At 38.5% G+C, this 12,162-nt stretch overlaps 2 protein-coding genes across 2 annotated transcripts; one reads left to right on the top strand and one right to left on the bottom strand.

The window, feature by feature from the left end:
- Window positions 1-1,258: 1,258 nt before the first annotated feature.
- Window positions 1,259-7,242, bottom strand: LOC146307603 (Golgi reassembly-stacking protein 2-like). The gene is made up of 9 exons (XM_084747150.1): window positions 7,035-7,242; window positions 6,475-6,555; window positions 5,586-5,789; window positions 4,841-4,927; window positions 4,568-4,698; window positions 4,301-4,439; window positions 4,101-4,218; window positions 3,883-4,005; window positions 1,259-2,265 (listed from the first exon to the last, which is right to left on the bottom strand). The coding sequence occupies exons 1-9, from the start codon at window positions 7,098-7,100 to the stop codon at window positions 2,000-2,002; spliced, it is 1,215 nt and encodes a 404-aa protein (XP_084603276.1). The 5' UTR covers window positions 7,101-7,242; the 3' UTR covers window positions 1,259-1,999.
- Window positions 7,243-8,567: 1,325 nt separating this feature from the next.
- Window positions 8,568-11,203, top strand: LOC146307602 (elastase-1-like). Its single transcript, XM_084747031.1, has 8 exons — window positions 8,568-8,617; window positions 8,734-8,828; window positions 9,004-9,110; window positions 9,562-9,690; window positions 9,793-9,929; window positions 10,014-10,159; window positions 10,876-11,025; window positions 11,133-11,203. Exons 1-8 carry the CDS (start codon window positions 8,584-8,586, stop codon window positions 11,139-11,141), a joined length of 807 nt encoding a protein of 268 aa, XP_084603157.1. The 5' UTR covers window positions 8,568-8,583; the 3' UTR covers window positions 11,142-11,203.
- Window positions 11,204-12,162: the final 959 nt, after the last annotated feature.

Below are 12,162 nucleotides of genomic sequence, written 5' to 3'. Positions count from 1 at the left end.
GTTACAGACAATGAATGAATGAATGAACGCAGACTCATATATTTACATATATGTATTAGGGATACACCCAAACCTGAATACGTTATTCAGGAAAGCACAAACAACATGATGGAAACATATTTTTCTATCTATCAGCCAGCTCCATGATTGCCTCGACATAATTATAAAAGCTTGCATCTACCTCAGTCAATGTGATTTAATGCCTTGTAATTATTCCTTTCATCTGAATTATATATTTATATACTTGTACATCACTCTAAAAATGGATGTTTTGGCTCAACAAAAAAGTTAAAGCAACATTTTGCATCAGTCTTTTTGAATTATGACAACCAACAACACTACATTGAGAAAGGTTTCTCTAAATCATTGACGAATATTTATCTTGTAACCGTGCATTTAAGTTTCTATTTCCAATGCAAAACAGTATGAGGATGTGGAAATGTATTTCATAATTAATTATATGCCAGTATTAAACCATTGTGATGCTTTACAGCCACAACAATTGCAATGAATATTAGGTAGAAAACATTTACCTGATTGAACGCGACTTCCTGCAGGCTACAAATAAACCACGCCCACGTTCATTTTGTATCCAGATACAGAGCCAAATAATTTTGTGGGTTCAAAAGAGAGTAGTTAACTAGTAAATACACCAGTATTATTAGTGGTAGTATTTACTGGTAATAAATACTAGTACATATATCTGCACACACTCATACTATATACTGTGCTGCTGCCTTTCTATCAGCTCAAACCAATCTCAACATTCTCATCTGACCTCTGCATCACAGAGACATTTTCACCCTGAGAACTGCTGCTCACTGGATATTTTCTGTTTTTCTAGCCAGTCTCTGTAAACCCTGGAGACTGTTGTGTGTGAAAATTCCAACAGATCTGCAGTTTCTGAAATACTAAACCAGCCTGTCTGCCACATCCAGAGTCACTTAAATCTTTCCTGTTCTTATGTTTGGTTTTAACTCAACAGCAGATCATCTTGATTACAGACATATACAAAGATGCTGCATTGGTTCGTACATCAGTGTCGCCACCATGTTGGACAGAGTAAGACTGGCCTGTAGACAAATACAAGTAAACGATGTCTCTGGGTTTTTATCATGTCTATATGTCCAAATGCATCGAGATGCTGCCACGTGATTGGCTAATTAGACATTGCCGTTAACGAGCAGTTGAACAGGTGTACCTAATAAACACACACACACACCAAAAAGAATAAAAACATGAATTAGACTGCTGCAGGTTGATCTTGAGCATCTTCTTTTTATAAATATTTGAATATTTTTATCCATCCATAAAAATCTGAAACATAATTGAATTAAAATCTATAGAAAGAGAAGAAACAGAAACAATCAGACAGCTGGAACAAACATGACTCACTCATTTACACCAATCAAAAGTCAAACCTACACATAAGACAGAAGGGTATTTAAAATGAGACATAAGGCAAAGAGGCTTAAATGGTAAAGGCCTGAGATTAAAACATCTTCATACTCGTCTCAAACTCAACCCACAGAAAACTAAAAACAACCCTAAAATCACAAAATATAAACAAATAAAACCACATGATGGATTTGTGTGAACTTTCTTGCTCTAACAGTGTTTTGTACTACTTAGCAGGTGAGAGCAACAAGACAAAATATTATTCACCTTTGGCTTTTTAAGTGCAAACTAGGATGACGTTTAACAGCAACTGAAGACTCGACTAAGGCTTCATCCTGCTTGATGTTGAGGTGCCTAAATTATAGGATACATTCATATTGTATTAATCATCCAGCCTACTTTCCAGTCCATCTTTCTCAAATGTGCAATTCAGCATGCAGCAATGGCACCTGTATAGAAATAAAACTCTTAAAACATAATTCCAGTGATATATCTTACAATCGTAAGGGAAGCTTTCTGTGTCGTAATGTGCTCTAACTCTCTTCTAATGCAACACAGTTATGAGTGAAACACGTTACTTATACTCTGCTTTAACTTCTTCTTAACTGCCTGGTACAGTAGTCTCCGATATCTCCTCCATAACATTAGCTGAGCTCGAGAGCTCAGGATTACCATCTTGCACCTCTGGGATACTCGGGTCTCTCACGTTTTCCGTGGTGACTGCAAGGCCTGCAGGGTCGTCTGCAGTCTGTCCACTTGGAGAAGTGGTAGTGGTCGTGTCAATAATACGATCCTGATCAGTTTCCTGGGTGTCTGTGTCTTCTTCCCTTTCTGGAGATGAAGGTCTTTGGTCAAAAGATGAGGTATCTGTAAAAAATAATGTGCAGTTAAGGGAAAATTCCACACTAAGCTTGGCATTTCATCATTTCAGGGGCACAAAGGCCAAGGCAGCAAGGCAAAACAATGATTATAAGTCCACAGAAATAATAAATTCATATTACAGGTTAAAGGAGAAGTGTGTGATTTCCAGTGGCATCTAACGTTCAAACCTTAGATTGCAACTAAGAGGATTTACCCCGACACCGCCCCTCTCTCACCAAGAGTACGGTGGCCATCAGCGGACAAAATGGCGAGCGAAAGCTATCTCACAACAAACTACAATTATGTGTGTAGGATGAATTACCTGTCCAGCAGAACACAGGCAACCTCGGCGTCACTGTGAAAACGTTTGTCCTCCATCAGCGATTTCCATCGTGTAAACGCTATGCCGACGTTGATTCGCGTTTTTGCCGTTTCCTGTCATGCTTGCGTTTACTTTCTTCGCGTCTGCGCTTCTTGGATGACGGGGGTTCACTGTCCGCTGCTTTTTGTTCTGGTACAGTGTATGTATGATCCTCCATTTGTCAAAACTGTGCCAGTCAAGGTTCACAACGCTAAATGGTCTGCCAGAAATCACCTGCGTCTATCCTCCCCGTCTACTTCCGTGTTTACGCTGCGGCGTCTACGTAAGCCATGGGCTTCCCAAGACTCACTGTTAGTGCAGTTTGTCCGCTCTGCGCTGCCGTAGACGGCGCAGGATGATGATCTCCATAAGTCGACCCGACCGTATGTAACTATAAATGGCTATTTCTAAAGTAACGGGAACATATAGATTATGAGTTTACGTTGATTGATAATAATAAATAACATACTTATATATAATATATTTCATTTATGTACATAAATTCCTGTAATTATTACACACTGGTCCTTTAAGGATGATTTTAGTTCTAATTTGGTACCACTATGTACAGGGACACTGGAAGTCAGTAACAGTTGGCGGTGCTGAGAGGTCAGTCTATATAATGACATCAAACTAAATGGTGCATGATGGTCAAAGTTGAACACCAACATACTTTCTGTCAAAACAGCCACAGGAACAACAAAGGAACAAATGCATGAGATATGAATAGTGGAAATGTGGAAGCCCATTTCTGCAAATGTGATTAAAAAAAGATCCTGTAATGGTGTGTTCACACAGAAAGCAAATACAATTTTCAGCACGAGTAGATTATAAACAAAAGTTAATGGAGAGATGCAAATAAACGTGAATTTCATGTCATTTGTGCCGAGTGATCCGAATGATGCTATGCAAACCTGCAACATTTCTTTTAACTTGCTAAATTTATATTCATGTCACCACTGAGCCACATAGGTCGGCAAAGTGCTCCATCTCCATCCATTAAACCCAGACTGTTGAATTTTAGCTGTGTTGTACGACATGAACAGTGTTCCTGTGTCTAGAATTTGGAAACACTGTGCAGCAAGAATTAAAAAAAAACATTCACCAACAAAGAGAATAAATGAACACTGACGTGTGAGGCGGACCAACAATAGCTGGTTTCAACTGTTTTTTCCTTTTCAAGAGGATGACATTGAAAGCATGTAATTGCTCTATTCAGCTGCACAATTCAATCACTTGTAGAGGGTGTTAGAGGTACTTACCCAAACTACACTGATCACCGGAGTCATCTCCATAATTAGCAAACATGGAGCTCTGGACGATGTCATTGGCTGAAACCATGTCTGACAAGTCTGGCATCATCGCTTCAGGTATGCTGGAAATATCTGCAATTCGCAAAGGACAAATAATCTGTGTGAAAACCTTGAGATTGTCAGTCACTGGAAACAAATCCATGCGCCTTAAATTTAGATCTGGTTACCTAAGTCTCCAGCCGGCTGCGTAGACGAGGTTACAGACAAGTCTTGCACAGCTCCTTCCGTTTGACTCAAAGCTACTTCACTGACACCAGAGGGGCTGAACGCAGCCTCTGAAGGCACCTGAGATCAGACAGAGTAAATAAACTCAACAAAGGTCTCTTCCAAAGAGCATTTAATAAAAGAAAGATGTGATAAGCTGTACCTCAGTGTGGTCACTCGCAGCAGGCTCTTCACTGCTGCCAATCACCGTGGACTGCAGAACATTTTTGTTGTGGGTGTTTGGCTGAGCTGGACGAGTTGGGATTCTGTGCAAGTAGCCGTAGCCGATGCCACAGCCTAAGCTAACATTTAAGACAAGAAAGAAAAAGGTGTTGCTCTAAATGTCAGGAGCATATAAAGGGGGCATGATAATAAAGGGGTTCAGCTATTTAAAAACAACTTAATTTTGAAGAGATACAATAATGCGTACCTCCCTTCTCCTCCCCATGCTCCATTTGGAGTCACCACCACCTCTCTGCACTGATCGGTCTGTGTGTTGTACACCAGCAGCTTCAAAGGTTTCCCCTCATTGGCTTCAATCAAAGAAAAGAAATCTTCTGACTGCGAAAGTGGCAGAAAAAGAGAGCAATTTAATGGTTGGACTATATTTTGTTCATGGATGCTCAAGTCACTTTTTATATACATTTGTAAAAATAATAAGAAAAGAAAGACAGAGGAGAAGAGAAGAAGAGGGAAAGCTTACATCTTGCAACACCTGATCAGCTCCAACAATGAAGTCATTGTGAGCAATGAGGCCGGCTAAAGCTGCAGGAGAGCTGGCCTCCACATCCTAGAAAAGAAGGTGATGAAGACATTTTTATTAAAAGTGCTGTCTGAACTTATGGAGCTATAGGAATGACATAAAAAAGAATAAATCTTGAAAGAGTAAGAAAATAAATGTGTGTGAATTAAAACATATAGAAAGAAATTAATTGTGAAAATAAATGAAAATGCTTATACTTGATATTTCCACATTTATTTATTTCTCTTCATATTTCCACATTTTATTTATTTATTCCTTCCTTTTATGCATATTTCCACATTTATTTTCTTATTCTTTGGATTTATCCTTTTTTAACAGCACTACTATTACACCATTTAAATTAAATTAAGGTTTAAGTGTTTTCTGTACCATTATGTAGGGATTTATGTATGAGAGTGACACACAAACATTTGTCTATTTGTCCACCAACCCTGCAAGAACATTACTTTTTTTTATGGTTAGGACCCCCTAATAAGTTTGGCACAACATTTAAGTAGATTTGTTTTGTTTTGTTTTTTTAAACTCTTTTGTTTTCATTAATTGTGTCTAACTTACAAGGACATACTGAAAGAAAATGTGTTGGCTGCTACCTCAAAGCTGCCAATAAACTGTTTTATATCAGGCCAGCACAAGTTTATGTGAGTTAAACAAAGGAAGTTAAAGAATAGCCCCCATTCAGACTTACCAACACATGCCAAACGTTCTCATTGGCTCCTTCAAAGCTGCAAAAGCGGACACTAGCACCCAGCAGACCCTGACCGCCCCACATGTTACTGGGTGTCACCTCCAGTTCCCTCACCCGCTGGGTTTTGGAGTTGTACACTTCAAGTCTGACTGCTTTCTCCACATTAGCTTTGAGAAGGTCTTTCAGCAAGTCACTTTCTTTGTTCTGGGGAAACAGAGAAATATGAACAATTCCAGCAGTGACAGCAAACCAGTTTTCATGTAAAAGTTTTCTCTGTGAAAAACGGGAAAGATGAACTCAGTGTTTAGTATATCACTCACAACAGTGTTTTCTCCCTCTAAGCAAGAAGCCATGCGAGGACGAGATTTGTAGTTATTTTGCTGAGGGGGTTTAAACCACTGCTGCCACACACTTCTGGTGGGTCGCGGGTGATGATTGAGAGTGATTATTTTTGCATGCATCTATGCATTGTTTTTGGAAAAATCCTACATATTTTGCCTCAACACTTCTGACAAATAAAGGATCAGATGACTTACATGAAAATATGTTTAACACCCTGTGATTCATAGTGACTTGGAGGAATATTTCAAAAGGATCATACAAACACGCCTTCTGCAGCTGAACTGCTGGATATTGTGGTGAGTCAAATACTTAACTGTCATCTGTGTCTTCTTATTGCATGTGCAGTACAGGACTGGTTGTAGACTATAAACCACTCCCCTTTTAATTCTCATATTTTTCATTGTCACAGTTTACCTGATAAAGGTCTAGCACTGAAATCTGGCAAATAAATGTTGCATGTTAAACAGTGTGTGGGAGTTTACTTTAATACAACCCAGTGTTTTTTATATGGTAATATTACCATTTATTAATATAGGAGTCTACTTACAAGTCTGGTATTTCCTATAGAGAGAATGAAGTCAAAGAAAGGCTCCAGACCAGCCTTCAGAGCAGGTGAGTCCTCCTGAACCTGAATGACACAACACAAAGAGTGCAGTGTTACAGTCGCCACCTGGTGCCAACTAAACACACAGCAACGAGCAGAATTTGGGGATCCTCATCACAGCTGGTGTTCCTCACATGGTGATTGGGTTGATAAGCAATTTTAAGGTTATTTAATCTTGCTCGTATCAGTTTGTGCAGTGAGTACTGATCAGTTTCAGTCTCGAGCAGAGCTAAAACAGCTTGGCTGTGCGCCAGATGCCACCTCATCATGGGCGGATACCATTAAAGCTGACCACGAGTTACTACACTCACAGAATAACCTGACAATAAATTAACTGCTGTGTCTCTTCGTAAATAAATGCAGCAACAGTATCTGTTCACGATTAGCACAGCTAGCAAGCCACTGAGCTAAAAAAAAAAAAAGGGTGCTTTCAAAAGAGAGAGAGCTGTAAGGACGAGCCGAGGTTTGTCAATAGGCTAACCTCGTACTACACTACAACATACCCCGTGGACATGATATCCACTGTTAGTTCCCCCGTCTGACAGAAACGAGCTCTGCGGCAGCCCCATCGTCTTCAACAGTCCCGTAACACAAACACTGACCGACTGTCACTGAGGTAGACTGATGTTAGAAGTCATTACTGGAGGCTAAACACTTGATTCAAGCTAGCTTGCTAGCGCCTACAGCTGAGAATGCGGGTTGACGGACGGCAGGCGCTCCGGGTCTAGACCAAGCTAATAAATAAAGATGCCAGAAAAATCGATCCTGCGTTCAGCGACGTACCCGCGATGGCATCAAGTTATCCATGTTCGATTAGCTGTCCTTGACAGGGCGTTCTACGCGGTTGCCTGGCAACAGACGACGCTAATGTAAATGTTCAAATCTCATTCATAAAAACTTTACATCTGCTGTATGGATGTTTAATACAGAATAGATTGTTGTAGAAATAGAGATAACTGTGTAGAAATAAATAAGGAAATAAAGCGTATTTGATTGAAAATAATATAACAACAACAGTAATAATATAATCTCCGTTATTTTGTGTTTGTACGTTTTTGTTTTTTATTCCTTATTATTAATATTATTACATCTTTTACACACGTAAAAGTAGGTATTTTTTTCTTTTACTTAAGCAAAAGTACAAAAGTATATTTATTCTATAATCTATAATAATACATCATTATTTGTTTATTCTATTTTGCTTCAATAATCTAAATCTGCAGAGTAACTATAGTGAATAAAGTTACCAAAAGTACTAGCAGTAGGACTACCTGAAACAAGTCTGTTGAATCCACAGCCTGCAGATCTAGACACCTGATTTATTAAGTTACCAGAGTTACATTTATGTGCATTGCATTGCATATATTTGTACTTTTTATTCCTATTGTTCATAGTTTCTATTATGTGAAGCACTTTGAGCTGCATGCTTTGTATGAAAGGTGCTATATAAATAAAGTGTATTATTATTATTATTATTATTATTATTATTAAGTTATTGATGTTGAAATAACTGAAATAGGATAATGTCAGTTTTTCTCAACATGGGGTCAAATAAAGTCCTATTCTGGGCTGTGGAACATGTTCTGTCTCTCACGTGTGGCTGATCTGTTCCAACAGTTATCTGTAGGAAAATTTGTGCTTGAGTCGAGCATTTTACAGGTGGTTTGGCGATTTCCCTGCAAGTGAATCCACCTGCTCCTTTCCCAGCACGATAACTCATGAGCTCTTGTTTTTTCCTCGTCAGTGAATGCAATTTCATAAATGAATAAAAATGCAAATACGATGACAGCAATGACTAAATAAGTATATATATATTTTGAGAGGTTTGTATGATTGCTGAGTATGTATAAATAAATGTATTTCTGTTTCCAGTGTGTTTTTCCATTCCCTGGTCCAACATGGCCAGGTGTACATTTGATATGGAATCATCCACATGGATTGCTGACATTGGCAGGTAAGTTAATTGTTGCCCAACACTTTCTGAAGGTCTTCCGGTCTCAAACTTATATAAATAGTTAAACTGCTGTCGATCTTCACTCTCACTGCTCCAACATGATTTGGCTTGTGGCTTTTCTGTCCTGCATTGGTGAGTTTTTAAAAGAAAGATACCAACACAGTTTATAATGGACTTTTTTTCAGTGCTGTTAGTGATTTTGTGAACATTAAAATAATGCAACCACTGTACTCTCTGTTCATATTCAGGGTTGATTTGTGCTGAACAGCCCTTCAACCATAATGTGCACAATCAGAGGGTCATAGGAGGCAGCAATGCTGAACCCAACAAGTGGAAATGGCAGGTAAAATATAAAAAAAGTTAAATTATATTCAACATTTCATATGATTTTGTCCAAGATACACTTGACGTGGCTTTTATTTAAATTCTTATGGTTTAAAATTGAGCTCCCAGTCCTCTGTAATCGTCCTCCTGTAATCTTGTACCTTATTATCAGTGTGTATTTGGTTTTTCCTCAGATCTCTCTCCAGTACGATTCGTACAATGACGGTTATTTCTACCACATGTGTGGAGGTACTATCATTGATGCCTTCCACATCATGACTGCAGCTCACTGCATCCTCAGGTTTGGTCTTATTGCCATCAATAAACACCTGTTGAACACATGTCTGTCAAACTGAATGCACTCAGTAGTCAGACACAAAGGTTGTCAACTTACAAAAAAAAATTAACAGTGAATCAGCTCCTTAAGTTTCTGATGAAACACGATCGGCATATCAGCAGACTTCCCAGCATGCATTGTTTGACAGATAAAACTTTCTTGAGTCTCTTTTTTTTCATATTTCTGAAGGAAACATAATGAAATAGTGAAAAGTCTGAACCCTGATAAGAGTTAGAATTAAATTCAGTCTGTAGTCCCTTACACTTTAAAAATAAATAAATACTTTATTAGTACTAATACTTTTAAGACTTTTAAGTAAAAAAAAAGAAAAAGAAAAAGGTTGTTTTTATAGTGTTCCATGCTGTATGGATGACTGTAAGTGTTGTGGTGTTTTTGTTTCTTTTATTCCTGTTAGCCTGGAACCTAGACAGTACCGTGTGGTGATCGGTGAGTACAACCTGTTCGAGTATGAGGGCACTGAGCAGTTCAAGGGTGTGGACAGGATCATCGTCCATCCTGGGTGGAATGGAGACCTTGCCCTGGGGTAAAGTGACACAAAGTCAGACAGGCAGGCTATCAAAAAAAAAAAAAACACCCACAATTTATTGATATTTTGTTTGTCATGTTTTTTTTTTTTGTCTATTAGAAATGATATTGCCATCATGAGACTTGATGAACCTGTGTATGGCAGCGGCTACGTGGCCATCGCCAACCTTCCTTACCCTGGTCAGATGCTGCCCCATGATTTCGAATGTTTCGTCACCGGCTGGGGAATCATGGCCTGTGAGAAAACACTCCTGCACACAGATATGTCACAGGCACACCATTCATGTGCACGTAATAAAAACACACTCGCTCTTTTCGCAGACCCGTCTGTCGTCCCTGACATCCTGCAGGAGGCTCCCATCAAAATTGTGGAGCACTCGGTGTGCTCCCAGCCTGAGTGGTGGGGCAGCATTGCTCTGAGGACCATGGTGTGTGCTGGAGGGGACGGAGTCATTTCAGGCTGCCAGGTACAGAAAACATATTGTCTGTGTGCATCTGACTAATGCAGGAAGGTTTCGCCCCCTCAGCACAGACTCACAGAGAAACAGTATATTTCTCTTTTGTTTCAAAGGTAGTGACTCTCAAACACTATAAGCAAAACTCAACAAAGACTATTTTGCATCTAATTTCTGATTTTAAAACAGTGGATTATTTTTCTTCTGTAATTTCAAGTGAACTTTATGTATGGAAGCACATACGACAAAAAGATCCTGTGAGTCTTTATAATAAGAAACGTTATAAAAACTGATGACTTGGTATCGCAAAATAATGACTTAATATTTCAAAATAATGAGAAACCAGTTAAGTCATTATTCTGAGATACTAAATCATCATTTTGAAAAATAATTCTCATTATTTTGAGATACTAACTCAATATTCTGTGTTACTAAGTCATTTTTTTTTTTAATTTATCAGAATAATGACCCAATATTCTCAAAATAATGAGAAACTAGATACTAATCCATTATTTTGAGATAATAAGTCTCCATGTTTAGATCATAAGTCATTATTTTCTGATACTAAGTCTTTATTTGAGATATTAAGAAATTATTTTGAGCTAATAAGTTCTTCCTTTGAGATGTTAAGTCATAATCAAATCTGCCACCCAGCAGATTACTTTGTAAAGGTTGTATAAAAGAGGCTGAGTAAGACGTGTCTCTGTTCTCATTGCTCCCTGTCTCAGGGCGACTCTGGCGGTCCCCTGAACTGTTTCACTGACGGAGCCTGGAGGGTCCACGGTGTCGTCAGTTACGGTCCAGCTGGTATGTGCAACCAGGTGAAAAAGCCCACTGTCTTCACCAGAGTCTCTTCCTACCTGGACTGGATCTTTTCAGTAAGCCTCCCTTTTTACCTCCATCATGTGATTCTGAAAATGTCACCACCATGTTCTGTCTGCATACTTTGTCTCTTTGACCCGTGTTTCTTTGTGTATTTTTCCAGGTTCTGTAAAATCCAAACTGTTGACCAAACTGTCACGTGGAACCAGTGAAATAAAACAAATATGCATCCCAGTTTTTTGTGTATTTCATACTATAATTATGAAGGTAACGCAATTCCAATTTTAAGCACTTTATCCAAAATAAAAGCACTTTTCAAATTTTGAGAGGACTGCAAAAAAACAACAACAACATTTAGATTTTTTCATTGATCATTATTTGCAATATGCATCTCAGTCTTTTGTGTATTACAAACTAGAGGTGCACAGAGATGTCATTATGTGTATCTGTATCTGTTTAACTGGATCAGGTTAAATGTTTTATTTTCTAACCTACAGTTCAATGGCAATGCAACTGTTGTGGCTGCAAATGATCACAGCTGTTTAATATCGGCATATGACCTGTCTGAAGCCCACCACCTCCCCTTTAACTGAGGATGTTGAAAAATCAGAAACTGAAAAAATGTTTTATAACTCGAAAACAATACAAAATATGAAAAAGATAAATAGACAAGATAGTGGTACATAAATAAAATAAGTCAAATAAAATAAAAAGGATGCCTTCAGTAATTCTAACGACCAGATTTATAACACCAAGACAGATAGAAACTGACATATACATATACGAGAGAAAATCTTTTAGAATTTCTACCCTATTTGTAATGGTTTGTAATGATTCTTTTCCTGAAGAAAAAAGTTAAAATTCTTGATTGAGGTGGATTTTACTTGTAGTTCTTGCTTCAGCCAAGCGGTGGCGATATTGGTTCATGTTTAGGCTGAATACCCCTCTGACCCCTGTCAGGGTTTCATGTGTTTCTTCACCCTCAGAAATGTATTGCTTATTGGATGCATTTTGTGGTGATAGTAACAAGCAGTCTGTAAATGGCACCACACTTAAAAGTGTCAGCGGATGAACACCAACAAACACTGGAACAGTGACAGTCCTGATCCTCTGACCTCCCAGGCTGCAGCCTCAGTACATGGAAAATTCCTCAGCGTGTTTTGATGGATGTTTCAAACCAAAGACCAAAGCGG

This window comes from Lutjanus erythropterus, chromosome 21 (assembly GCF_056507025.1).
Source record: "Lutjanus erythropterus isolate fLutEry1 chromosome 21, fLutEry1.hap2, whole genome shotgun sequence".
Lineage (NCBI taxonomy): Eukaryota > Metazoa > Chordata > Actinopteri > Lutjaniformes > Lutjanidae > Lutjanus > Lutjanus erythropterus.
Note: the sequence above shows the minus strand (reverse complement) of the source record. Positions and strands in the feature narration are given on the sequence as shown.